The sequence below is a fragment of the Mustela lutreola genome, chromosome 17 (genome assembly GCF_030435805.1).
Source record: "Mustela lutreola isolate mMusLut2 chromosome 17, mMusLut2.pri, whole genome shotgun sequence".
Classification (NCBI taxonomy): Eukaryota; Metazoa; Chordata; class Mammalia; order Carnivora; family Mustelidae; genus Mustela; species Mustela lutreola.
Window position 1 is genome coordinate 38,833,277 of NC_081306.1, and position 26,751 is coordinate 38,860,027.

A 26,751-nucleotide genomic window follows, 5' to 3' on the forward strand; every position below is an offset into this window, starting at 1 on the left:
CCCGCGCCCTCTGGACGTCACAGCCTCGACTTTTTACACAACCAATCGGCAAGAAGGGGGGGTGGGAAGCGACGGAGACCCCCATCCGGAAGGGGCGGGGCACGGTGTCGGAAGCAGCCAATGGGCGGCAGGGAGGCGGGGCCTCCGTGGGAGCTGCCGCGGGAACTGTCTCGAGTCGGGGAGGCGGGTCGGGTTCTGGATCCATGGAGCTAGCGGAGGGGCCGAGGTGAGCGATGCGTACGGTGTCCCCTCGCGGTCGCCATCCCCGAAGCCCACGTCGTTCCAGAGCCCTGGAAGGGAGGGAAGGAGACCGCGGCGCTGGGGGAGCCCGCGGAGGCCCCGGAGCGGGCCCCTCGGCGCTCCCCGGACCCGCTGCCCTTTGGAGGGCGCTTTGCGGTCGGGGTCGGTGGGGGGATCCGGCCGGCTCCCAGGCAGGCTCTGCCTAGACGCCTGGACGTGTCCGGCGACTGGCAGCGGGAGCACGGCATCCCAGGAAACTGAACTCACTCCTTTTCTACCTGGTTTCTTTCTCTCTCTCTCTCTTTTTTTTTTTTTTAAATTGAGATTATTTGGGGAGGCTTCAAAACATGCTAATTTGCATAGCCGCACAGGTTTCAAAAATGCAGAAGTTTGGCATCTCCTTGAGCATATCATTGCTGTTGACTAACCCAGTTCGGAGGGGCGAGTGTCCCGGCTAGTCTTGCAAATTCGCTGGCCGTGTTTAACTATTTCATCCCCCGTCCTCCACATAAATATCGGAAGTGGACTTGTGACCTATGGTGTGTTGCCGACTAAGTAAGTGTCAGAGACACTTCTTTCCATTTTGTGTTGCCATCGGCAGTTTCCACATTTAAGAGAAATCTGAGAGCAGTTTTTTTGCAAGGTCGAACGAAGAGCAAAGATGTTTGTTGCTTGTTTTACAAGGGTTTATTGAGGGTCTGCTGTGTGTTAGCAGTTGTGGGCGACTACCCAAAGATTTCTCTCGCAGGGAGGCTCCTGGGTTCTCTTACAGCCACATGATCAATTAAGCCTCTTACAAAAAAGTGGCTAAACTAATGAACATGAGGAATGTGTTCTTGGGATGAGCAGGAGTTTGCGAGGCAGAGGAGGACGAGGGGAACCGTCTAGACAGACCTGCATGGGCAAGGTGCAGTGTCTAAAAGAGCTTGGGATATGAACAGTTTGTTATAACTAGAATATAGGGGAGTTGGTGAACGGAGGATTGGAGGGAACGAGAGAAAAGTAGATTTGGGTCCAGTTTTGCATAGGACTAGATTTTCATATAACAGATAATGGGATGCTCATAGATTCCCCCGCCCAAAGTTCACTTAATTAACTAATTTATTTTTCAAGTAATCTCTGCACCCAGTATGGGGCTCAAACCCAGGACCCCAAGATCAAGAGTCACATGTTTCTCCAAATGATCCAGCCGGGCACCCCTATACTTGTAGATATTTTAGGCAGAGAAGTTACTTGTCCAGATCTGTGATTTCTTAAGTAACTGGTAGCATGGAGGGTGGGTTGAAATAGGGAGAGAGTAGAAACAGATTGGTTGTGAAACTCTTAAGGTAGGTAGGCCAAGAACTTTGGGGGTTTTTGCTAAAGCAGCAGCTGTCAGGCTGGACTTGGAGGGGAGAGTCAAAGGCTCCTATGGAAATAGATATACAACAGGTACCCAGTTTCTAAGATGGTTTTGGTTTTCACATAAACACTGTGTATTTCCCAATATGCTGTTGGGTTTTCCACTGGTGGGAGAAGTGTTGCATTCACTTTTCAGAAGAAGAGCCCATTGTCGCCGAAGATTATTGACCCATTGGTGGAGGGGTACATGTGTTTCCTCCACGTAGATCCCAGCATAACTAAATTTCTAAATATCCATTGCATTGGAAGTATCTATTCAGAAGGTTTTTTTTGATGAAAGTGTAAGAATTATAAGACAACATGTATATTTGTGAATGTAATCAGTGGATCTGTTAATATAATAAATGCACGTGTTAGATGCATTGGCTATTAGTAGAGGTGAATCATTTCCTGGGTTTAAAACCAAGATGAAAATACATAAATGCTTCCTCACTTTGGTTCTCATAATGCGTGTTTTTAGCACAGAACTTGCTAAGGCCATCAAACCTATCGATCGGAAGTCAGTCCATCAGATTTGTTCTGGACAAGTAGTACTCAGTTTAAGTACTGCTGTGAAGGAGTTGGTTGAAAATAGCGTGGATGCTGGAGCCACTACTATTGGTAAGTTCGGGAGAGTGTTAAGCCACAGGGAACCATCAGTTTTTACTCTTTTATTCAAGAAACACTTGTGATTGTAATGAGACCATCAAATGTTGGTAGACTGAGAAATTTTATTTTATTTTATTTTTTAAAAGATTTTATTTATGTATTTGACAGACAGAGATCTCAAGTAGGTAGAGAGGCAGGCAGAGAGAGAGGAGGAAGCAGGCTCCCCGAGGAGCAGAGAGCCCGATGCGGGACTCAGTCCCAGGAGCCTGGGATCATGACCTGAGCCGAAGGCAGAGGCTTTAACCCACTGAGCCACTCAGGTGCCCCAGAAATTTTATTTCTTAAACTTTAATTGAGCATCTCTTAGGTGCCTCATACTTAGGTAGATATTAGTAATTATAAAAGCAGTTACTTTTATTGTGTTCTTACTAATGCGCCACACGGCTTTTTTTAAGATGCAGAACAACCTTATGAGATAAGAGTTACTATTGTTGTAATTTTACCTGTTTTACAAATAAGAAAATGAAGGCACAGGAATTTACTGCTTTTGAGGTTCCACAGCTGGGATCATATGATTCTGGGAAGTCAGATTCCAGTGCCTTTTCTCTTTAATGACTATGTTAAAATTATCCTTTTGAAAGAAAGTTAGGAAGGAAAGGAAGAAAATGAAACTCTTTTATCTGGGTTAATAATTTGACAAGAGGGCCTTTAAAAAAAAATGAAATACACCAAATGACAGTAGTACATTTAAATAAGTATAGTTATGACTCACCTTTGCGTTAGGTAAGTTATAAATCATGTCACTATAAAGGCTTTTGATGGATGAGTTCTTTGAGAAATGAGTATGTTCAACTTTTCAGATCTTAGGCTTAAAGACTATGGGGTGGCGCTCATTGAAGTTTCAGACAATGGATGTGGGGTAGAAGAAGACAACTTTGAAGGCTTAAGTAAGTTGAATTTTTCTCATCCTGTTTTAAAATATTTGGGCAAAATGGTTCAACAACTTTGAGTCACACTGTCTTCGGAAACAAAAATGCCTTTTTAGAAACCAGTTACTTTAGCAGGTATTGTGAATAGTCAGTAGTATATCACTTGAGACATCTTGGGTCTTACTGTGTACCTTTCTTTCAGCTCTGAAACATCACACTTCTAAGATTCAAGACTTTGCTGACCTAACTCAGGTTGAAACTTTCGGCTTTCGGGGAGAAGCCCTGAGCTCACTCTGTGCACTGAGGTGATGGAATATTTTTGTCTACTAACTTGACCCCTTATAAAAGATCTCTCTGAAAATGAAAATGTATGGATTAGAATCATTGCTTATTCTTTTCTATCCTGAATGCCTCAACTTCTTTAATGTCCACATTCTGTTTTATCTTACTGCCAATCTAAGTGGTAATACTTCCAAAATGTAAGCAATGAAATGAAGTAAATACTCTTGTAAAGAAAATTGTTGCCCTTCTCAGTGTCAAAATAGCAGAGAGACTGTATGTTATAGACGTGTTGGTTTTGATTTATTTAAACATTCAGGGGAAAAAAAATTTTAAGATTTTATTTATTTGCTAGAGAGAGGGAGAGACGGAACACAAGCAGGGGGAGTGGGAGAGGGAGAAGCAGGCTTCTTGCTGAGCAGGGAGCCTGCCGATGCGGGCTCAATCCTAGGACCCTGGGATCATGACCTGAGCCAAAGGCAGACCCTTCACCACTAAGCCACCCAAGCGCCCCTAGGAAAAAAATTTAACCAAAGTTCTTAATTATGTATAACAGATTCTAAATTTATATGAATTGTTATTTATACATTGGAACTATAATATTTTTTCGATCCTTGTTAACAATTGTTAGAACAGTAGGACTAAAACTGAGAAATACATCTTTATTCATTAATATGTAAGCTCGGAGATCTTTTATTTTGCAGCTTAATCAAAAAACAAATATCAAAGCTTTGATCAAAACAGAGCATTTACAGAGCTCTGTGTCTCACTGTCCGCTAGGTGCAAAGCCTTAGATGCTACGGTGACTCCTCACTCATGGAAACTTCTTGGATGGACTCAGAGGGATCAGCATTTTTTCAGGAGGGGTTTTAGAGGACGAAAGTCAGAAAAATGAGCATGTGATTCGCAGCCCTGTGAGTTTCTGACCCCGTGGCACCTGCTCTCTCTCACAGCGATGTGACTATTTCTACCTGCCACACATCCGCGAAGGTTGGGACTCGACTGGTGTTTGATCACAATGGGAAGATCGTCCAGAAAACCCACCACCCACGCCCCAGAGGGACGACTGTCAGTGTGCAGCAGCTGTTTCACACACTTCCTGTACGTCATAAGGAGTTTCAAAGGAATATTAAAAAGGTACAATCAGTCCAGAACCCTAGCTTCCCAGAGCCTCGGTGACATAACCTGCACGAAACTAAAGTTAACCCTTTTGTGAATTCTCTTCCCTGAATTTTTCTGTAAAGTGCTTGGTTTGCCTTTTCCCACCAAAGCCTGTACTTTAGGTTGATTTACCCCTACCCCACTTTTTTTTTCTTTAAAAAGAAAAAAAAAAAATCACCAAGGCATATTTATTAAGTGTTGTAACATGGCAATGAGTTCTTTAAGAAGTAAAATTTTTAAATTTTAACTATAGTTTTGTTTGTTTTTATTAAGGATTTTATTTAGAGAGAAAGAGCATTGCACAGGAGCGGGGGGGACGGGACAGAAGGAGAGGGAGAGAGAGAATCTCAAGCAGGCTCGATGCTGAGTGCAGAGCCCGTTGCGGGGCTCGATCTCTCAACCCTGAGATCACAGTGTGAGCCGAAATCAAGAGTTGGATGCCCAACTCACTGAGCCACCCAGGTGCCCCCATCTGTGGTCTTAATAAGATTATTTTTCTTGGTTTCCTAAGAAATGAATTATTACAACTTTTATGTATTTGAATGAAAATGAAGTAACCGAATGTTATATAATCGTGTTTAAGAAAGCAGTTATAGGGGCTTCTGGGTGGCTCATTCGGTGAAGCGTCTGCCTTCAGCTGTCCCACATCAAGTTCCCTGCTCAGTGGGGAGTCTGCTTCTCCCTCTGCCTGCTGCTCCCCCTGCTTGTGTTCTTTTTCTCTCTCTCTGACAAATAAAATAAAATAAAATAAAATAAAGCATTTTTTAAAAAAGCAGCTAAAGGGTGCCTGGGTGGCTCAGTGGGTTAAAGCCTCTGCCTTCAGCTCAGGTCATGATCCCAGAGTCCTGGGATCGAGCCCCGCATCGGGCTCTCTGCTCAGCGGGGAACCTGCTTGCTCCTATCTCTCTGCCTGCCTCTCTGCCTACTTGTGATCCTTGTCTGTCTTGTCTGTCAAATAAATAAATAAAATCTTAAAAAAAAATAAGTAAAAATAAAAAAGCAGCTAAAAACTGTGTATAAATGTATGTATATGTAATTATACTTCAGATGACTACAGTTTTATAAAAACAAAGCAGCTGGCCTCAAATGTGTAGAAAGAAGGCTGGAAGTGAAGATGAATGATTGTCACCTGTGGTTATCCTGGGAGGTGCGATCATGTGTGCTTTTTGCTATCTTCCTTGTGCTTTTCTGTTTTTTATATATAGTTTTTCATAATCAAAAAGTTATATAATATAGGCAGCTAAAAACTTTCTTATAAAGCAATTTTTACTGGTTGAACGATGACATTTCACAAAAATATATGTTTACTACAGGCAAAATTTAAACATTTTTGTTATTTATTTATTGAACATTTTTTAATGTATTTGTCAGAGAGAGAGCAGCAGGCAGAGGGAGAAGTAGGCTCCTTGCTGAGCAAGGAGCCCAGTGCAGGACTCAATCCCAGGAACCTGAGATCATGACCTGAGCTGAAGGCAGGTGCTTAACCTACTGAGCCACCCAGGCATCCCTTTCTTTATTTAAAAATAAAACATTTTGGGGGTGTCTGGGTGGCTCAGTAGGTTAAAGTCTCTGCCTTCAGCTTAGGTCATGATCCCAGGGTCCTGGGATCAAGCCCTGCATCTGGCTCCTTGCTCAGCGGGGAGTCTGCTTACTCCTCTCTCTGCCTGCCTCTCTGCCTACTTGTGATCTCTGTGAATTAACTAAATAAAATCTTTATTAAAAAAAATTTTCATATAGAAAAAAACTTTTTTTGTATCTCATCATAAGAAAATCGGTGCTTCAGAAATTATAGGAATAAAGAACTCATCCTTGCCAGACATGACCCCTGTTGACAGATTGTTGTATGTCTCTCCAGACTCCTTTTAGTTTTCTTTATAAATCTTGGAAAAAAAATTGAGATAAATTAATTAGTATAAGGAAATCAAGCAATACAGAATATGAAACATGTAAGTAATACAGAGTTGTAGGTAATAGAAAGTTGATGTTGTCTCAGCTGACCTCCTGGAGTTTGGTGTATGTCCAAACATGTGTACGGATGTATAGAACCTTTATGCATATGTTTTGATTTTTTTTTCTTAAAAATTAGGATCATACTATATATTGTAGGTACCTTTTTGGCTGACTCATTAGTTTATTCTTTATTATTCTGCCATGATATGGGTGTCTCATAATTAGCTCCTTGTTGATGGTTGTTTAGGTTAATTTTTCACAGGATTGTTCCAGTGAACATTTTGTCATATATCTTTGATCGATTGTGCCAGTCTTTCTATAAGAATAAATTGCTAGAGAAAAGATTACAGGTCGAAGGGAATGCACTTTTGGATTTTTATAGCAGCAAGCATGGGAGCCCTTGGGTGGCTCATCAGTTGAGCATCTGACACTTGATTTCGGCTCAGGTCATGACCTCAGAGTTGTGGGATGGAGCCCGGGGTCAGGCTCCATGCTCAGCAGGGCGTCTGCCTGAGATCCTCCCTCTCCCCCTGTGCTCCTCCCCCTCATCCCTCCCCACTCACGCTTTCTTTCTCTCTAAGAATAAGAACAAAATAAATAAAAATAAAAATAAAGTTACAGCAGTGGGCATGGACACTGTGGGCACGAGAGAAGTGTGGCTAGGAACCGAAGCCGGTGAATTCTCTTGTACAGCACGTACAGAGGTAGATGCGTGTTTTAACTTGAATCATGTAATTCTTGCAGGATTAGGGTAACGCGGAGTCTGGCATTTGTGTTTTTTCACTCAGGAGTACGCCAAAATGGTCCAGGTCTTGCACGCGTACTGTATCATTTCGGCGGGCATCCGTGTCAGTTGCAGCAATCAGATGGGACCAGGGAGACGCCAGCCGGTGGTCTGCACCAGCGGGAGCCGCAGCGTAAAGGAGAACATTGCCTCGGTGTTCGGGCACAAACAGGTAGTGGTGGCCGGTTATTTAACAAACATTCTGTTGCTCCCGTAGTTAGGGCAGCTTTCCATTGTCCTTTCCAAAGAATAAAAAACAAAATCCAGTGATCACGTTTCCTTTTTATTTCTAAGGAAGCTCTCCGCCCAGCGTGGGGCTCGAACTTAACAACCCCGAGATCAAAAGTCGCGCACGCTCCACTGACGGACCCCGCCAGGCGCCCCCAATGATTGATTTTTGTATTAGATACTTATCACAGAAATGAATGTTGAGGCCTGATAGATTGTTTTACTTTATTCTTCCAGAGAAGAAAGCCCTCCTATTACTCTCCATCTGAAAAAAATAGGTCGTGGGCAATGTATTCATTACGGACAAGGATGAGCCCAAGCAGTTCATCTTTCTAATTAAAAAAATCACTTATTCTTACTGCCAGAAGCAGCAGTCGAGACTCTTTGTGCTCTTCATGTGAATGGCCTGTCCAAGGAAAGGAAACACCCAAAGCCCTCATTCTGTATCTTCCTTTCTGAAGTTGGGTTCCTCCTATTTTTGTTAGGAATTAACTGTGACTTGCTTTCTTTTAGCTGCAAAGCCTCATTCCCTTTGTTCAGCTGCCCCCTAGTGACTCCGTTTGTGAAGAGTTCGGGCTGAGCCAAGCTGACGCTCTCCGCACCCTCTTTCAGTGAGTAGGTGGCTGTAGGGGGGAAAAGTGCGATCAAATGTTTTCTCTGGAGCTTTTCGTTTTTAAAGATGGTGATTTTAATCTTAAAATCACTGTTGCTTTTTAAAAATTTTTATGATTTTTTTTTAAAAGATTATTTATTTATTTATTTATTTGACAGAGGTCACAAGCAGGCAGAGAGGCAGGTAGAAAGAGAGGAGGAAGCAGGCTCCCCGCCGAGCAAAGAGCCGGATGCAGGGCTCCATCCCACGACCCCAGGATCATGACACTAGCTGAAGGCAGAGGCTTAACCTGCACCCCTGTTTCTTTTTTTTAATGTTAAAATTTATTTTGCTTACTTTTTTTTTTTAGATTATTTATTTATTTGACGGACAGAGATTACAAGTAGGCAGAGAGGCAGGCAGAGAGAGAGAAGAGGAAGCAGGCTTCCCTCTGAGCAGAGAGTCCGATGTGGGGCTCGATCCCAGGACCCTGAGATCATGACCCGAGCAGAAGGCAGAGGCTTTAACTCACTGAGCCACCCAGGCTTCCCAGGACTCATTTCTTTTTGCAGACATTGTTCTTATGGAAGTGCGCATATCCTTGAGGTAGTTCACAAGGAGAGTAAGCACTTTCACAATATATTAGTAGACAGGGGTTTGCTGATGGAGAGCATAGTTTTAAAGGGCAGGGAATATGGGCAGAAATAATGAATACAAGTAGTTGGACTCCCTGGATAGCCCCTGGGGTCATCTGGAAGGTTCCAGAATGAGAGTCTGAGGTCAAACTCACTCCTTGCATGAGGCCAAGAATTTAATAGGTCAAGTATGAGAGGAGAGCTGAAGCAATTACATTTTGAAACCACTGCGTTGCCTGTGGTGAATTAGTTGACTACAGGAGCTATAGAACATTCCAGAAGGTTTGTGTTCTTCTAATGATTTATCAGAATGGAACACAGATACACATTAACTGAAATGTTAATACTTAGCAAGTCACCAGGTATTCTATTTTTATTTTGTTTTTACTGTAAGAACATGCCCTCTGATGTGTTATTAACCCTTTCATTCTGGAATCCTGCCCTTACCGTATGAACATTGAACAGCATCTCAGGCTTCATCTCTTATTGTGCTCATGGTGTTGGAAGAAGTTCAACAGACAGACAGTTTTTCTTCATCAATGGGCGGCCTTGTGACCCAGCAAAGGTATTTAAAGATTTTTTTTGTGTTTGCTCTTTCTTTTGTCTTTAATGTTCAGTTTTATTTATCATCTAAGAAAGGTCTCCTGACACAGGAAATTTACATGAAACTTAGGACTTTGACTCAGAAACATGGCTTTAAATTATCTTATTCAGCCATTTAAAGAAATGTACTATATGGCTATTTCATTTATGCATTTTTATATGTGTGTACACTTACCAATCGATAACCCACATATTTATTACTATAGAAGTTACTATATTTGTAGAAAGTAAACATCTAAGAACATTGACCATCATGTGGACTTTTTTTTTTAAAGATTTTATTTATTTGACAGACAGAGATCACAAGTAGGCAGAGGCAGGCAGAGAGAGGAGGAAGCAGGTTCCCCGCTGAGCAGAGAGCCCAATGCGGGACTCGATCCTGGGACCCTGGGATCATGACCCGAGCCGAAGGCAGAGGCTTAACCCACTGAGCCACCCAGGCACGTCAGGTGTGGACTTTTTAGTCAAGACTGACACATGAGCATATGCTTCATGTTTTTTTCTCTTCTGTCCCTTTTCCAGGAAATTAAGGGCCCTGATACCTTCTGCCTCACACTGAAGCTGGTCATTCTGATAGGGTTACATGGGTTTTAGTGGTTCAGTTTTGGTTGTGCATCTTTAGTGGTTCAACCTATGCATTTTCCACTGGATTGTAGATGGTGCGATTTTATAGTTTGACCCTATTTAATAATCACATTATAAAGTCATATAAACACATTTCTGTGTACATTAACCTGTGTCTAATGAGCATTTATTTATTTTTTAAGATTTTATTTATTTGAAAGAGAGAGAGACAATGAGAAAGGGAACACAAACAGGGAGAGTGGGAGAGGGAGAAGCAGGCTCCTCAGTAAGTAGGGAGCCCGATGCAGGGCTCAGTCCTAGGACCCTGGGATCATGAACTGAGCCAAAGGCAGGCGCTTAATGACTGAGCCATCCAGGTACCCCTATGAGCATTTAAATTGCACCTGCATCATGTTAACGACACCAGAGTTAAAATAGATAAATAAATAGGCTGCATCTCTATCTTCTGATATTTCTTCAAAAGCATCTTTGGATTGGAATAAAGATTCAGGTTTAGGGGTTGATAATTAAAAATATCCCTTTGAGGGACACGAGGAGACTTTTCTGGGCAATGGCTGTACTGATGGTCTTGATGATAATCTTACTGACCTTGACTGTAAACTTCTCAAACTGTGTACTTTGAATACGTGTAGTTTATTGGAGGCCTCCTGTGCTTCAATAAAGCTGTTAAAATACATCCCTTTAGTTAGGACTGCATGTTGGGGGAGCAGATGTTCGTTTTTAATCTTTGTTTTGTGTGTAGGTCTCCAGGCTCGTGAACGAGGTCTATCACATGTATAATCGACATCAGTATCCATTTGTCGTTCTTAATATTTCTGTTGATTCAGGTAAGTTCCACCGAGCTCTCTGTCACATTGGTGCCTTACCCCGAAAGGAATGAAATGAAATCATAAAGCCCTGATAACGACCGGAAAGAGACTTTTGTAGCGATAGTTACAATGTATTTTTCTTTCTTTCCTTTCTTTTCTTACGTACAGACCTTTAATGTTATAGACTTATTTTTTTTATAGATTTTCCTGATTCTGCTTGAGACAGGATTACTTGTATTATCAGACAAATGTGACTTTTTCCTGGCACCCAAGGGAGAAGGCAAGCTAAGCGTTCTCCCTGATTTTAAAAATGATGCATATTTTTCTTCCGATTGGGAAAATTCTGGTTTATTGTTACCTAATTTTTTTTTTTTTTTTAGTATTATTTTCTAAGCACTTAGAGATATGGTGCACAACTTAAAAAAATAGGTAACGGCGTATATACCTGCTCCTATCCTTTGCAGGGAGAAAATAATTTTGAGTAGGTTTGTATCAAGCTCTTTATTTTTAGACATGAATGTTTTCCTTTTTCCATGACATTAAAAATTATCAGAAACATGATATTAGTAGCTGCGTTCATTCTATTCCATTGTATCTTAAACTTTTTGTTAAAGATACATTTATTTGAAAGAGGGAGAGCGCACATGTGTGTGCACAAGCAGGGAATAGGGGCAGAAGGAGAGAATTCTAAGCAGACTCCCTGCTGAGCGCAGAGCCTGACACGGGGCTCGATCCCATGACCCTGAGACTGTGACCTAGGCAGAATCCAGAAGTCAGGACTCTTAACTGACTGAGACACCAAAGTGCCTAGTATCTCAAACTTTAAAATTTTTAGCCTTATTTAAGTTGTCTTAAGTTTTTAGAACTTTAAATACTATCCTTGTAATTGTTATCTGTGAGTTAGGTAATTTCCTTAAGATACATTTCTAGAGGGGCTTCTCGGTGGCTCAGTTGGTTAAGCCTCTGCCTTTGGCTCAGGTCATGATCTCAGGGCCCTGGGATGGAGCCCTGTATTGGGCTCTCTGCTCAGCAGGGAGTCTGTCCCCTGCCCACCCACTGCCTGCCTCTCTGCCTGCTTGTGATCTCTTTCTCTGTCAAATAAATAAATAAATACAATCTTTAAAAAAAAAGATACATTTCTAGAGCTAGAATTACTGTGTCCATGACTGTGCTGTATTAATGCACACATCTACCAGAGGTGTACTGGGTAGTATCATTTTTAAACCAATCTCAGTGGGAGATGGAAGGACCTCATTTAGCTTATAGTTTCTGTAGTATGTTTTCATGTGTTTATTTGCCTTTTTTTTTTTTTTGCAAATTACCCAATTGAATACTTGCATATTCCATCCATTTAATAAATGGTTCATCCTTTTCTTGTTTATTTGAAAGAATTAATTTTATAGTTTATGAATATTAATCTGGACATTGCAATGATTTTAATGAGACGCCTGGGTGCCTTAGTTGGGTAAGCGTCTGCCTTCAGCTCAGGTCGTGATCCTGGGGTCCTGGGATCGAGTCTTGTGTCAGGCTCCCTGCTCAGTGGGGCATCTGCTTCTCCCTCTCCCTCTGCCCCTTCCTCCACTCATTCTCTCTCTCTCTTGCTCTCAAATAAATAAAATCTTTAAAAATAAAAAAAAAAGTAATTTTGTTAAGTGCCAGTGAAAAAAACTGTAGATGGGAAAATTTCTGTTGTTAAAGGTGATTTTAAACAAAAGAAACATCTTTTTTCTTTTTTTTTTTTTTTTGCCTTAGAATGTGTTGATATCAACGTCACTCCAGATAAAAGGCAAATTTTACTGCAAGAAGAGAAGCTTCTGTTGGCGATTTTAAAGACGTCTTTGGTAGGAATGTTTGACAGCGACGTCAACAAACTCAGTGTCTCTCAGCAGCCGTTGTTGGATGTGGAAGGTGAGAGGAATGTGGGTGTACAGACAGCTTCTAAAACTCACAGCTGTTGAGGTACTTCGCATTATTTGTTTCCGGAGGGATAGGTTTTTTTTGACATGGAACACAATCTCTTTTATTTTTTTTTAATTTATTATTTTTTTAAGATTTTATTTATTTATTTGACAGAGATGACAAGTAGGCAGAGAGGCAGGCAGAGAGAGAGGAGGAAGCAGGCTCCCTGCGGAGCAGACAGCCCGATGCGGGGCTCAGTCCCAGGACCCTGAGATCATGGCCTGGGCCGAAGCAGAAGCCCAACCCACTGAGCCACCCAGGCGCCCCAACAATCTCCTCTTTCAGAGGAGGCGTCACACTTGACAGTGTGAGCCGCAGACGTGAGGAAATCTGATGGATAAGAGAAATGGTGTCATGTGAGGCCGACCCAGGGAAGATGCGGGTTCGCCAGGACTATACAGTTTCTCTTTAATAAACACTCGTGTGCAGGGCAAGCCTTTTGTTCATTTCCAGGGTTCCAAAAAAGCCGATACTGACCACTTTTGCCCATTTTCTCATTTCTTTGTTGGAGCGGGGAGTGTCTGAGGCCCTCACTCTGCCATTTTCCCTCGTGTCACCCCGTGACTTCTTCACGGAGTGCCACGTTGGAATGAGTGTTGCCACAAAGCTCACCCAACGTCTGTAAGAGTAACAGGCATGACTGTTAGCTTACTGCCTGGTCATACGCGATCAGCCATCTGTTTAAAGTTTGATTCTTTTTTATCCAAACCACATGCAGCCAGGACATCTGGGAGGGGGACCAGAGTTGAGCCCCAGCTGCCCTCCTTGGCGGAGGGAAGGGTGGGCCATGACCACCCCTGAGGGCCACATCTGCTCCATGGGGGGCATCCTGTCTTCTGCAGACCAGCCTGCCCCAGTCTCCGTGTCCGCGTGCGCAGAGCTGGAGGTCGTGGGTGCCCCTCGTTGTATCCTCCAAATTGGGGGAAGACCAGAGCCGCGGAGGGTGCTGAAACTAGGGTTTGGTGGAAAGCTAAGGTGACAAGATGAGTATGGCTCCCAGTGAGAGGAAATGGTTTGAGGATGAGGCTTTGAACATGGAAGATAAAGGAATTGCTATAAGTCAGGGGCTTAGGGGAGGGGCAGGGATACAGAGCAGCTCTGTCCTCCATTCCCAGCACCCCAGGCGTGGGAGAGGGCGATTTGGAAGACACCAGGCGGGCTCCCATTTTGATAACCTGGAATCTCGTGGAGGTAAAGCTCCCGAGGGCTGGGGTGGGGCAGGAGCACAGAAACTTGGACAGTCGAGTGGCAGAACTTTGATTTGGATGCAGGGAACCCCCGTCCGCCCTGCTTGCTCTCAGTGTGGGGTGCTGCAGATCCGGGTGTGTGTGGAGTGGGGAGCGGACGATGGTCAGTTGCGTACGCATCTTTGTGGAACGGGCCAGGGTGGCATCTCTGAGCCCGCTCACAGGTACTTTGCCAGAGGCTCCCCCGTAAAAAGAACCTGCTAGAATATCAGAACATCCTGAGGCACGATTGACCAGTGTCCTTTTTCAGCCGTTTGACTGGATACAGAGACAGACACAAGTGTGTGAGCCCTGAGGTCAAGAAATGGCACCCCTCAACCACCCGGTGGTGACCATTTTCCTGACTTCAGACACCACAGATTCGTTTTACCTGCTTTTAATTTGAAGCCACCTAGTACCCGACTTTCTTGGGATTTGTTGCTTTCTCTCGATATCTCGCGAGACTCACCATGTCACGTGGGGCACCCAATGCGTTCCCTCTCCTTGCTGTGCAGCATTCCCTTGTATTTACCCACCACGGGTCGTTTGTGGCTAGCTGGGTCGTTTCCAGGATTGGGCTGGCATGACTCGAAGGGCCAAGAACATCCCTGTCTGTGGCTTCGGCCGGCGTGGGCGCCATTTCTGACGGGGACAGCAGGGCTGGCTCCCTTAGGTTCAGGAGTGTTTGTTTTGTTTGTTCTTTTTAAAAGATTTTATTTATTTATTTGACAGACAGAGATCACAAGTAGGCAGAGAGGCAGGCAGAGAGAGGAGGAAGCAGGCTCCCCACCAAAGCAGAGAGCCCAATGTGGGGCTCGATCCCAGGACCCCCAGATCATGACCTGAACCGAAGGCAGAGGCTTTAACCCACTGAGCCACCCAGGCGCCCGATTTGGGAGTGTGTTTGATCGGCCATTTGGATCCCTGCTTTAGTGAAGGGCTTGTTCAAGCGGAAACCCTGTCTGATCCCATCTCCGCGCCGCCGCTGATACTCTGCTCTGTTCGTATCTACTCAGGTCACTTAATAAAAACGCACTCGGCAGAAACGGATAAGCGTCAGCCAGAAAAGCAGGATGGTGCCACTTCGCTAAGGACCGGAGGAGAAGAGAAAAGGGCAGTGACCATTTCCAGACTGAGAGAGACCTTTTCTCTTCGGCACACAGCAGAGAGCAGGCCTCAGGGTCCGAAGAGCCCTGAACTGCGGCAGGTGTCCCCAAGACAGAAGAGACAAGAACGGCTTCCTGGAGCTTCGGACCCCCCCTGCACCCAGAAGCCCATCCCTGGCACAGACTCGTGCGAACCCCAGGAGGAGCTGATGTGTTCAGAAAAGGGCCCCTGTGACCGCAGGGACAGAGGGGACACAGAGCAGGACCTTGGGCACAGCTGCCTGCCAGCCGACCAGGAGGAAGGGCTTGGCGCCCCAGAAACGGGCCATCACACCAACAGAGGGTTTTCCCAAGGAACCGTGGCATCTCTGGAGGAGTCCCCTGAGACTGACCATCACTCTGCAGACCCCAAAGACCATTTCGACCAAGAGGATGGGGGTCGGACACAGAGAGTCTTGCCCGGGCCTGCCGACCTGTCCTCCTCACACACAAAGCGTTTTAAGAAAGACAGAATCCCTTCTGGTTCTGACGCCCGCCAAGGGCCGGTGAAGACTCAGACCTCGTCAGCGTCGCAGGTTGATGTGGCGGTTAAAATCCACAAGAAAATCGTGCCCCTGGCCTTTTCTATGCGCTCTTTAGCTCATCGGATAAAGCAGTTACAGCAGCAAGAAGAGCAGAGAGAAGCAGCCCAGAAGTGTAGAAAGTTCAGGGCCAAGATTTGCCCCGGAGAAAACCAGGCCGCAGAGGAGGAGCTGAGAAAGGAGATAAGGTAAGGTTCTTCCTCAGGAGCATTTGTGTGCGTGTGTCTGTGAGCTGCAGTGAGGGGACAAGGCTGATTCTTCCAGGCTCTGCTCTTGCGCCCCTGGCTGTCTTCTGCTCTGCCCGCCTCTCCTCTCCTGGCTTAGGGCGCAGGTGTGGCCCCGCCTCAGTGCAGGGGGTCTGGTCCTCTGGCTGCTGGACAGACAGACGTACCTGGGGGCCTCCCCCGCACCACAGACCTGGCACATCCCCATATCACACCTGCCCAAGCTCCTCCCTCTTCCTGTCCCGGAGATTCTTCCTTCTCCCGGAGAATCTTCCTTCTCGAAGATTCTGATTTCAGAGTCCATCTCCACTGCACAGATTGGCCATTAGTTAGCCTCACAGATGGGTCCTTGGTGATGTTTTTTCCATTCACCACCTTCTTTTCATTGCCTCTCATGTGCAGCAAATTAATTTTCTCTGAAGAGCTCTTTCTCCATGAAACCTTTCAAGAATTGTTTCCTTAGAATCTCTTAGCACATCCTTTCCATCAGCCCATATTAATCAGTGCCTCCTTGACCCCAACCCCAACTTCCTTCCTCTTGTTGAAGATTTCCAGCTCACAGCAACCGAATTCCTGGTGCTTTTTGGAGACATTGCTATTTCTTGTTACTGATTTATTTTTAAAATTTTTTTATCTTATTTATTTATTATTATTTTTAGAAAAGATTTTCTTTATTTGTCAGAAAGAGCGGGCACGCACATGCGTGCACGCAAACAGGGAGAGGCAGACAGAGGGAGAAGCAGGCTTTCCGTTGAGCAGGGACCCCCAATGTGGGACTTGATCCCAGGATCCTGGGATCATGACCTGAGCCGAAGGCGGATGCTTAACTGACTGAGCCATGCAGGTGTCCCCTATTATTGATTTATTACCAGAAATTACAATGCATTATCAAACCTGTGGTTTCCAGAAGATTGCCTCGGGTAAGGCTAAGTAATAAGGGATTCAATTTAAAGAAAACTGTTAATGCTGTTAATAGAAAATGCTGGTCACCACCACTTTGTTGAGAATAATCAACAAAGTGATTTCTAAAAATGAGGAATTTTCTTGAAATATGTAACTTTCATCTTTTTGAATGTTGTATATGTTTTGTCTGAGCGGGTACTGAAACGTGCTGTGTCTTGTACATAGCGCATTGAAATTTTGTGACACTTTTTGTCCAGACAACTAGGCTTGCCTAATTTTGACAGTCATTTCATTTTTTTTTTTTAAGATTTTATTTATTTATTTGACATAGAGAGAGAGATCACAAGTAGGCAGAGAGGCAGGCAGAGAGGAAGAAGCAGGCTCCCCGCTATGCAGAGAGCCCAATGCGGGGCTCGATCCCAGGACCTGAGATCATGACCTGAGCCAATCATGACTGAGCCAAAGGCAGATGCTTAACCAACTGAGCCACCCAGGTGCCCCTAAAAATAGTGATTTTAAATCAGCAAATACTCACTGATCACCTGTGGTCATGGTTCTGGAATTTGGGTACATAACAATCACCGAGGAAGCTTCCATGAAACGCAGAACTGTGGCCAGCCTTGGGAGGTTCTGCTTAGTAGATCTCATGGGGCCCAGGAATCTGCATTATGACACATAGTGCAGTTGGTTGCTTGGAGAACCCTGGTCTGTGGTGGGCTCAGCATTGGCTTCCCGCCTTCAGTGCACGGCTGCTGGATCGGCTCTTGGTTCTGAGCTATGCTTCTGCTGATGGCTTTTTCCTGAGACACATTCTGAGTGAAAGATTAGGCAGCCATTGAAGGTAAAATTGTAAAATTTTACAGTGTTTTAGTTCATGGTGGGAAATACACAGGCAAAGACAAATTGCCTGAGTTTTCGGGCTGTTTCACGTTCTTCCTGTGCGTAATTTACCTGGGGAGCCAGGGAGTTGCCTTCGTGTGTTGCCTCTCAGCTCAGATCCACTGTACTTTGCCTACTTTGCAACCCTGGCAGCTGGACGGCCTGAAGCCTTTCTCCTGGGGGCATTGTCAGGCTTTGTCAGTAGGGGGCGCTGGAGGGACACTGCAAGACACTGCCGGAGCCTGGCTTCTCTCCTTGCTTCTTGGCTGCCTTTGTCTTTTCCTCCTACAAGGCAGCCGCCAGCTGCAGGCCCAGCGCTGCTCACTGGGTTGCTGCAGGAGACTTAGAAGACGTACTTTTACCCAGTGGGGGGCAGGTCGGAAACTCAGCCCCGGGGCGGGGGGGGAGGGTAGGGGTGCTCTTGCAGTTCCTTCTTCAGGTGTATCCCTGGAAGTGGGAGCTGCTTCCTGCGTTTGCTACTCCTGTGTTAATCCTGTGTTACTCAACTAAGTAGTTAACCTTACACTAGCTTCCAGTACCTTCTTATGAATTTTCCCTGTTCAAATCACGGGTGTGGTTTTTGTATCTTGATTGGACTCTGACATGGAATCATTACCAGGAATGGTCCCAGGAGACACACCCTCAAAGATAGGGCTTGGGGATTGGTTTGGTCCTGACCTTGGACTTGAGCTCCGTGCTCGGCTCTCCCTGTCGACAGGAAATGGGAGGTTGGTAACCCATGGCGCACGGAGGCGTCACTGCTAGACTCTCGCCCCTGGTTGACTGGGGATGCACCCACCCAAGCAGGCTCCACAGGCGCCCAGGCGGCCGCTGTGCTGTGGGAAGACTTCCTCGGGGCACGGGAGTGCTTACAGAAAGAAGGGGCTGGTTCCGGTCTCTGCTCCAGGCACGGTCTGCGAACCCACGTGCTCCCGCCCCAGCTCTGACAGTCCCGCATCCTGCGGCCATGGGGCCGGTGCTCATGAGTCGTGTGGGCTTGAGAATGGTGATGTCCGCGTCCCCGGTGAAGATCAGCGGTGCTATGTGTCTCCTGTCTGCCCTGACGCCCGTGGTCACTCACGGAGTCAGACTTTGAAGCCACCCACCCAACAACCCGCTGGTGGGCTTGGCAGGTGTCAGAAGGACTGACCCCCGGGGGTGGGAAAAGGTATCTTGCACACCGCTGGTGGGTGTGCACGCTTCTGTAGGTCTGTCAAAATACAGAAGAATGTTAGTCCACACCTAGGGATTCATCACACCGAGATACCCCCAGGATAGTGCGGATTGACATCCATGAACGTTTGTTCTAGCGTTTTTCCTATTACTTGAAATGGAAGCAGCTGAAGTGCCCTTTGGTGGAGACTTTGCCAGACACATTGTGGTAACACCCACGCAGTGAGCTCCTGTGCGCCCTCGGAGAGAATGAAGGAGCTCGATACGGGAGGGTCTGGGGACGCACCTGAGACACATTGTGAAGTGATGGCAGTAGAACAGCAGGAAGAATTAGGATCCCATTTTTGTTTGTTTAAAACAACGTGTAGACAAAGGTCTGCGAGGAGGTACGCCAGAGGAACAGTTCTAACTAATGCATCTCTGGGGAGCTGGAGGAATGAACCAACAGCTGATGTTTTCTTTAGAAAGTGGAATTACTAGGGGCACCTGGGGGGCTCAGTGGGTGAAGCCTCTGCCTTCAGCTCAGGTCATGATCTCAGGGTCCTGGGATCCAGTCGCGCATCAGGCTCTCTGCTCAGCGGGGAGTCTGCTTTTTCTCTCCACCTGCCCCTCGCCCTGCTTGTGTGCTTGCTCTCTCTCTCTCTTTCAAAGAAATAAAATCTTAAAAAAGAAAATGAAATTTTTAAATTTTGTTTTATTTTTTAAGATTTTATTTATTTATTTGACAGAGAGAGAATGCACAAGTAGGCAGAGTGTCAGGCAGAGGGAGGGGGAAAAGCAGGCTCTCCACTGAGCAGAGAGCCTGATGCGGGGCTTGATCCCAGGACCCTGGGATCATGACCTGAGCCAAAGGCAGCTGTTTAAGCAACGGAGCCACCCAGGCACCCCCAAGAAAGTGAAATTATTAGGGCCTTTCTCTCTTTGATGTTTTTGTACTGTTGGTTTTATATTACAGTCTATGAAAAGTAATCTTTTAAAATGATAATGTCTCATAATGAACATTGTCTACACACAGTAAAGTGATGTTCGCCGAGATGGAGATCATTGGTCAGTTTAACCTGGGATTTATAATCACGAAACTGAACGCCGACATCTTCATAGTGGACCAGCACGCCACAGACGAGAAATACAACTTTGAGATGCTGCAGCAACACACTGCCCTCCAGGGTCAGAGGCTCATAGCGTGAGTTCGTTTTCCTGTTCAGAATTCTCAGTGTCTTCTTCAGCCCTAAAGTTTAAGACCTCAGGGCTTAGGCGTGTGTCTCAGTCCTTTAGCCACAAGCATCCCTATGGCACAAACACAGTAGTTAGGTGACTTGCCCAAGTTCTTACAACTAATACGTAATGTCCTTTTTTTTTTTTTTTTTTTTTTAAGATTTTATTTATTTGACAGAGAGATAACAAGTAGGCAGAGAGAGAGCAGGAAAGAGGTTCCCTGCTGAGCAGAGAACCCGATGCGGGGCTCGATCCCAGGACCCTGAGATCATGACCTGAGCTGAAGGCAGAGGCTTAACCCACTGAGCCACCCAGGTGCCCTGAGGTCCTAGATTTGTATTTGGGGAATTCAACGACCTAGAGAAACACACTCAGATCCTAACAGGAGGAGATGCTGGTGTGAAGAAAACTTCAGCTACAATAGTCACTTGGCAGGAAAAATACGCTGAGTTTACAGAGTACTCTCTTTCCTATGGAATGGGTGAATTCTGTTTATTTTCAGCAGGTTTAAATAGTAACACTAAAGACATTCAATAAGCTACTTTATCAGGGCACCCGGGTGGCATAGTCAGTTGAGCATCTGCCTGTTGGTTTTGGCTTGGGTTGTGGTCTCAGGGTCATAAGATCGAGCCCAGCATTGGACTGGGGGCTCACCAGGGAGTCTGCTTGAAGATTCTCTCCCTCTGCCCCTCCCCACCATGCTCTCTAAATAAATAAAGTCCTAAAAAAAAAAAAAAAAGCTACTTTATCACACTGGATTATTCCTACTTTTTCTACAGAGATCTTTTAGTTTTCAGCCATCTTAGATAAATAACCTCTCATTTATGGCATTTCAGGTTAGCTCAGGTAATCACAGGCCACTCGGATTCCTAGATGGGCCATATTTCAAGGATAAAGATCATAGGTCCATCCTTTTGTACCAGGCCCTGTGTGGTCTCCCTATGCCCTCACCTCCTCATTCTCCATACTCAAGGCACAATGGCCATCTTTTGTTTCCAAAACCTGGACAGGCCTGATAAATCTTCACATGGCCATCAAGAAGAACAAAGTGTCTTTGTGTGTGGCTCTGGGAATGTCAGCAGTCTGTCCTCGGGCCTTTGCATAGACTTGTCCCTGCCTAGAATGCTTGTCCCTGCACTCGCCCCTCCATCCATTACCTGGTAACTGCCGCCACCCCTTCCCTCATCTCAGCTCAGAGGCGCCTTCCTCAGAGACACCTTCCCTGCCCCCAGCCTCCCGGTTGGTCTCCCTTGCTCTGTGCTCTTACAGCCTGAGTGTCTCTTTCTCCTGATCGGCAGCTTGCTTTGTGTAATAATAGTTTGTTTGACCACTTGACCAATGGTGTTCTTCCCCACTGGTCTTTTATTCCATGAGGGCCGAGACCGAGCCATTATCTGTCTCACTAAGCGCTCGGTGAATCCAGGGGCACCGGGGGACGGATTGCTCCTCGGACAGAAGGGGCAGGATGGCAAACAAATGCTCTTTATTCTGCTTCAGATGCTGTAACATAGCACAGGAGGGAAAGATGGCATCTTCGTGTTCTCCCGATATCTTTAAGGAGCGGATTCGGAGAAGCCCAGGCCGTGGGGAGGGGGTGGGTGACTGAGGAAAGCCAGCTGCTTTTGTGGTCATTTTAACTTTAATAAAAGATTAAACAGGAATTCTCAAGCAGTCGTATGACAGGAAAGGCACGTAGCTCAAGAAAGTGTTGCTGCTTAAAAACATTGCTTTTTGAAAGGAATTCGGAGACACACGTACTGGTTTAGTTTCCCTTCTGCTTTGTAGCCAAAGGTCTGACTTCGAGACTGGGTTTGAATCTCTCGCTTTTCTCTGTTCTTTCAGACCGCAGACTCTCAACTTAACGGCTGTCAATGAAGCTATTCTCATAGAAAACCTGGAAATATTCCGAAAGAACGGCTTTGATTTTGTCATTGATGAAGAGGGTGAGTTGTCAAGACGTGCGTCCTGTCAGCGCCGGGGACAGTCTTTGAGGTTCTGTAGATCCGTGCATTTCATCAGAGATGGACACGGTCCCCCCAGAATGCATAATGCTGCTTTCCTCCCTTCCCGTATCACAGGTAGCTCTGGAGGGGACTGTGCTCTTCAAGTCACGGAGTCCTCTCGGGGCACCTGGGTGGCTCAGTGGGTTAAAGCCTCTGCCTTCGGCTCAGGTCATGATCTCAAGGTCCTGGGATCGAGCCCCACATCGGGCTCTCTGCTCAGCGGGGAGCCTGCTTCCTCCTCTCTCTCTCTCTGCCTGCCTCTCTGTCTACTTGTGATCTGTCTGTCAAATAAATAAATTAAAATCTTAAAAAAAAAAAAACAGGGGCGCCTGGGTGGCTCAGTGGGTTACGCCGCTGCCTTCGGCTCAGGTCATGATCTCGGGGTCCTGGGATCGAGTCCCGCATTGGGCTCTCTGCTCAGCGGGGAGCCTGCTTCCTCCTCTCTCTCTCTCTGCCTGCCTCTCTGCCTACTTGTGGTCTCTCTCTGTCGAATAAATAAATAAAATCTTTAAAAAAAAAAAAACAAAAAAAAAACGAAGTCCTCTCCAAATTTTCTTCTTTTAGCTCCAGTCACCGAAAGGGCTAAATTGATTTCCTTGCCAACGAGTAAAAACTGGACCTTCGGACCCCAGGACATCGACGAACTGATCTTTATGCTGAGCGACAGCCCCGGGGTGATGTGCCGGCCTTCCCGAGTCAGGCAGATGTTTGCCTCCAGAGCCTGTCGGAAGTCTGTAAGTAAAGGGTGCTCGTCTGCCAGCACAGTGGCCGGAACTGCCCTGGGTCGTCGTCTGGAACAGCCACGTGCGGTTGTGAGCGTGCGTGCCCCAAAAGCCGCACGCACCTGTGTGGTCTCTGACCTCTGGGCTGTAATTACGGGCAGCATGCCCTGTTAGAGCTGTCACCCATCCTGGAGCGGTGAGCTGTCTAGGCCCGTGGTTTGTCTGTCCTCTGTGGGCAGAGGAGCGTTGCTGCTGCCGGCCCTAAAGGCCACTGCAAGGGACTTTGTAAGTCCTTCCATTGGTGGGCACCTCATGGGGTGCCCTGTTCACCCGCTGCCACTTGGGCTGTCCCAGAGGTGGTGGCGGTGGGGGGGTGATCGGCCTGATGTCAAAGTAAATGAGGTACATCTGGATCACCGCTGGATTGGCTCCTGGGAGCGGCCGGGACGCCCTCCCTTCATCAGATACTCCCTGAGCCTGGGCCGTGTGGCCCGTCCCGTCCTTGTGCCGGGGACACAGAGATGACAAGAAGGACGAGGTCCTCGCCCTTGTGGAGCTTATAGCTTAGTGGGGAGGAAAAGATATAAGCAAAAATCATGGCAACTTCCAACACTCATACGTTCAGGAAAGAAGTTAGAGCCTCGGAAACCTGGGTGAGCCGGTGACGTGGTGACCGGGGAAGGGCTGTCTGAGGAGGGGGCATCTGAGCTGACGCTGGGAAGGGGACATGGAGCCCCTCAAGGACAAGCCCTCTGAATGGGGCGTGAAGTGCGAAGACCAGTGGGTGGGGGGTTGACCCAAGCCCAAGGCTGCCCGAGTGACTGGAGCGGAGCCAGCATGGCGTCCGGGGCCCCACGCAGGGCCTGACGATCCCGGGGGCCCCCAGGAGCCCATGCTGCCCCGAGGCTGTGGTGGCGGAGGGCAGGCTGAGGTGGGGGTGCCAGAGCGGAGGGAGGGCAGGTGCGGAAGGCAGCGGCTTGTTCATGTTTGGTGGTGGGGTGGGGGGCGGGTGGCCTAAAAGCTGTTCCAGCCTAAAAGTCGTGTCTGAGGCCCGGTCAGGCTGTAAGTGGACGTGTCTGAAAACGGTCAGATTGATGAATCCGAGCTCAGAGGAAATGTCAGTGCCTGAGAGGAAACTCGGGGCACCTCACCGCCTTGGGATTGGATGACGTTACTCCGGGGCAGGGATACTTAGAGCAGAGAGTGGGGGTCTGGGTCCGACTTCCAGCCACAGAGCTTTGATTGATGAAGACCTGGAGCTGGTGTCCTGATCCTGGGGTGACGGTGGGGGGGGCCAGCAAGATGCGCCTGTGCTAACAGCCAGGCCTCTCAGAATCCAGTCTCAGGGTGACTCTGAGCTCCCTGCAGCCACAGGCTGCCCTCGGGCCCGCTGCCCCCCAGCAGACCCAGGAGCCTCGTGGCTCTGCTCTGCAGCACCCCGAGGGGCCCAAGCTCTGCCCTGCCGGCCCTTCGCCCTGTCTGCTCGCTCAGCTGCAGCCACACGGGCCACCTTCCAGGTCCACGGCTGCTCTAGCCTTCTCCCGCCTCAAGCTGTCCTTCATCAACCTGGCTGACCTCCTGTCCTTGGGTTCCTCCTGAGCTCCCCTCTGAAGCAGCTTCTTCAGGCACTCAAGCCCGGCCCCCCAGGTGATACTTGCCTTGTTTCTCTCCAGCGTGGCAGAGCCGTGTGTCTGTCGTGACTTTGGGGCGGCACGTGGCATGTGGAAGAAGGAAGGGGACGCGTAGGCTCAGGCGTGTTTCTCAGGGGTCACTTTCTCCGTGTTTGCTGTGGACCCTGCTTGTTGCCCTATGTATGCCCCGTAGGGATATGTGCTATGGAGAAAAACAGGGTGAGGGCCACAGAGGGACAGACAGGGAGTGCCCCTGAGAGGAGTCAGGGACAGAAGCTGAAGTGGGGGGGATCAGTGAGACATGTTAAGTATCTGGGGATGGAGTCTCCTGGGCAGAGGGCATAGCCTGTGTCAGGGTCCTGGGGCAGGTGGTTGTGTGGTCTCTCCGTAGGAGATGGCCTGCTGGGGTGGGGACAGGGAGGAATGCGAGCTTGCAGGTGCAGGCACTAAGGCCAGTGAGGGCCAAATCAGCTGATGCCTGTGGGCTCTTAGCCAGGTGAGAGGCAAGCGCTGAGAAGGTGAGCCGCCGCTGTGATCTGACCTGCCTTTTTTCCCTTAAGATGGGGGCGCTTGGGTGGCTCAGTCCGTTAAGCATCCGCCTTCGGCTCCAGTCATGCTCCCAGGGTCCTGGAATGGAGCCCCATGTCGGGCTCCCTGCTCAGCGGGGAGCCTGCTTCTCCTCCGCTGCTCCCGTGTTTGTACTCTAGTCTCGCACTCTCTCAAATAAGTAAAATCTTTAAAAAACATTTTTAAAAAACACAAAATAAATTGCTGGCCGGCAGGGGGCCGCAGGGAGGTGACCGGTCAGGGCAGTGGGACGGAGGCGGTGGTGGAGACTGGCTGGTGTGGTCAGCGTCTCTGGCCGAGGTGTGCAGCTGTTGGGGAGGGGCTGCATTTCCCAAAAAGGTGGGGGTGCTTGAGATGGTGGAGGGTAGGTAGGGTCCCTTGGAGAAAGATTTCTCCGGGAACACTGTTTTTGAGTTGTAATCTTGTCGGTCTTTGTTTCAGAGCAAAATGCTACTAAAGAGTCACTATTCTAACCAAAACCAGTACAACTTTAAATCATTGTGTCTCCTCTTCAGGTGATGATTGGAACTGCCCTTAGCACAAGCGAGATGAAAAAACTCATTACCCACATGGGCGAGATGGACCACCCCTGGAACTGTCCCCACGGAAGGCCAACCATGAGACACATTGCCAACCTGGACGTCCTTTCTCAAAGCTGACAACGCTTCCCATTTTATGGAACTATACATTTTATTGCAGATTTTTATGTTTCCAAATGCAGAGTTTTAACTAGCCATTTTTGTTTGCAAAAAAACCTACTCTTTAAAAAAAAAAAAAGAAGAAGAAGACCAGATCCTTAGAAGCCATCTCGAGACTCTTTAAACTACACGGAGCATTGCTTGCGACGTTTTTTGTTTGCCACATTGTTTGCGCTTGAATGTGTGTGCGTGTACAAGCAAGGACAGACAGGTCACAGAAATAGGAAGAATTCCTCGCAAGTCACTCTGGCCTCTGCTGCTGTGGTCTGAGCTGTTGTTGTCTGCGGCGTTCAGCCTGTAATCTGATTAACTTCATAATGGCTTAATTTCATAAAATTATGGTCTTTTTGCGTTAGTCATTCTCAATCCTAACGCACATTAAATTTAATTTAGAAAAAAGGAATCAAAACAAAACACAAGGGGGAGTCCCTGCCCAGCTGAAAGAAGACAGCCCAGGTGGAGCCTGGGGTCACTATTTTTTTTTTTTAAATGTTCCCCAGTGCTGCCCCGTTGACAAAGCAGTGTCTTAGGCAAGGGGAAATAAAAGATTGATTTTTCTGTAACCTTGCTGCCACGATTTCCTTTCCTTGTGGTGTGAATTGCAGGATGTTCTCGTTACTGGTCCTGCGTGGTACTGGAGAGAGCAGAAGCTCTGTTGTCAAATGGTTTTTTGTGGAATCTCGTCCTGTCTGAACCCGGCCAGAGACGGGGTCACAGTGCCCTCTGGGGACCCGGAGGGCTGTCTGTGTATGGTGACCAGTGTGGACCGGCTGCACCACCCCTCCCAGCTTCCATTTGCAAACTTAAAATTCAGATGTCATGAGACAATCGAGTAATCATTGTCTGTTGAACTCTATGCAGCTGCGTGCACTCCAGCAGGCTCTCGTTTTCTAACAGCAGGAACTCTGTGAATTGGGGTCTGGTAGGCGGTACCCCCATCCCCGCTGCCAGGACTGCTGTGTCCTGATCCGAGAACTCTAAAATATGAGACCTAAATGGCTGGACGGGGCTCTCAAGAGGCGGTTGAGGGGAGGGGTTGTGAAATGAGGCAAGTATCCTGGATTGGCTGAGTCAGTTATC

General features: G+C 47.1%; 1 protein-coding gene across 1 annotated transcript; it reads left to right on the top strand.

The window, feature by feature from the left end:
- The first annotated feature begins 66 nt into the window (after positions 1 to 66).
- Positions 67 to 26,234, top strand: PMS2 (PMS1 homolog 2, mismatch repair system component). The gene is made up of 15 exons (XM_059153983.1): positions 67 to 226; positions 2,102 to 2,241; positions 3,090 to 3,176; positions 3,361 to 3,463; positions 4,391 to 4,574; positions 7,337 to 7,504; positions 8,074 to 8,171; positions 9,253 to 9,352; positions 10,718 to 10,802; positions 12,537 to 12,692; positions 14,986 to 15,844; positions 19,851 to 20,018; positions 21,893 to 21,993; positions 22,618 to 22,787; positions 25,489 to 26,234. Exons 1-15 carry the CDS (start codon positions 204 to 206, stop codon positions 25,630 to 25,632), a joined length of 2,586 nt encoding a protein of 861 aa, XP_059009966.1. The 5' UTR covers positions 67 to 203; the 3' UTR covers positions 25,633 to 26,234.
- Positions 26,235 to 26,751: the final 517 nt, after the last annotated feature.

Bases quoted from the DNA above. Each gene is read 5' to 3' on its own strand.
- PMS2 (XM_059153983.1), top strand. From the start codon at position 204: ATGGAGCTAGCGGAGGGGCCGAG. The intron at 10,803-12,536 runs GTAAGTTCCACC...TTTTTGCCTTAG, and splicing joins TAATATTTCTGTTGATTCAG to AATGTGTTGATATCAACGTC. The intron at 12,693-14,985 runs GTGAGAGGAATG...GTATCTACTCAG, and splicing joins GCCGTTGTTGGATGTGGAAG to GTCACTTAATAAAAACGCAC.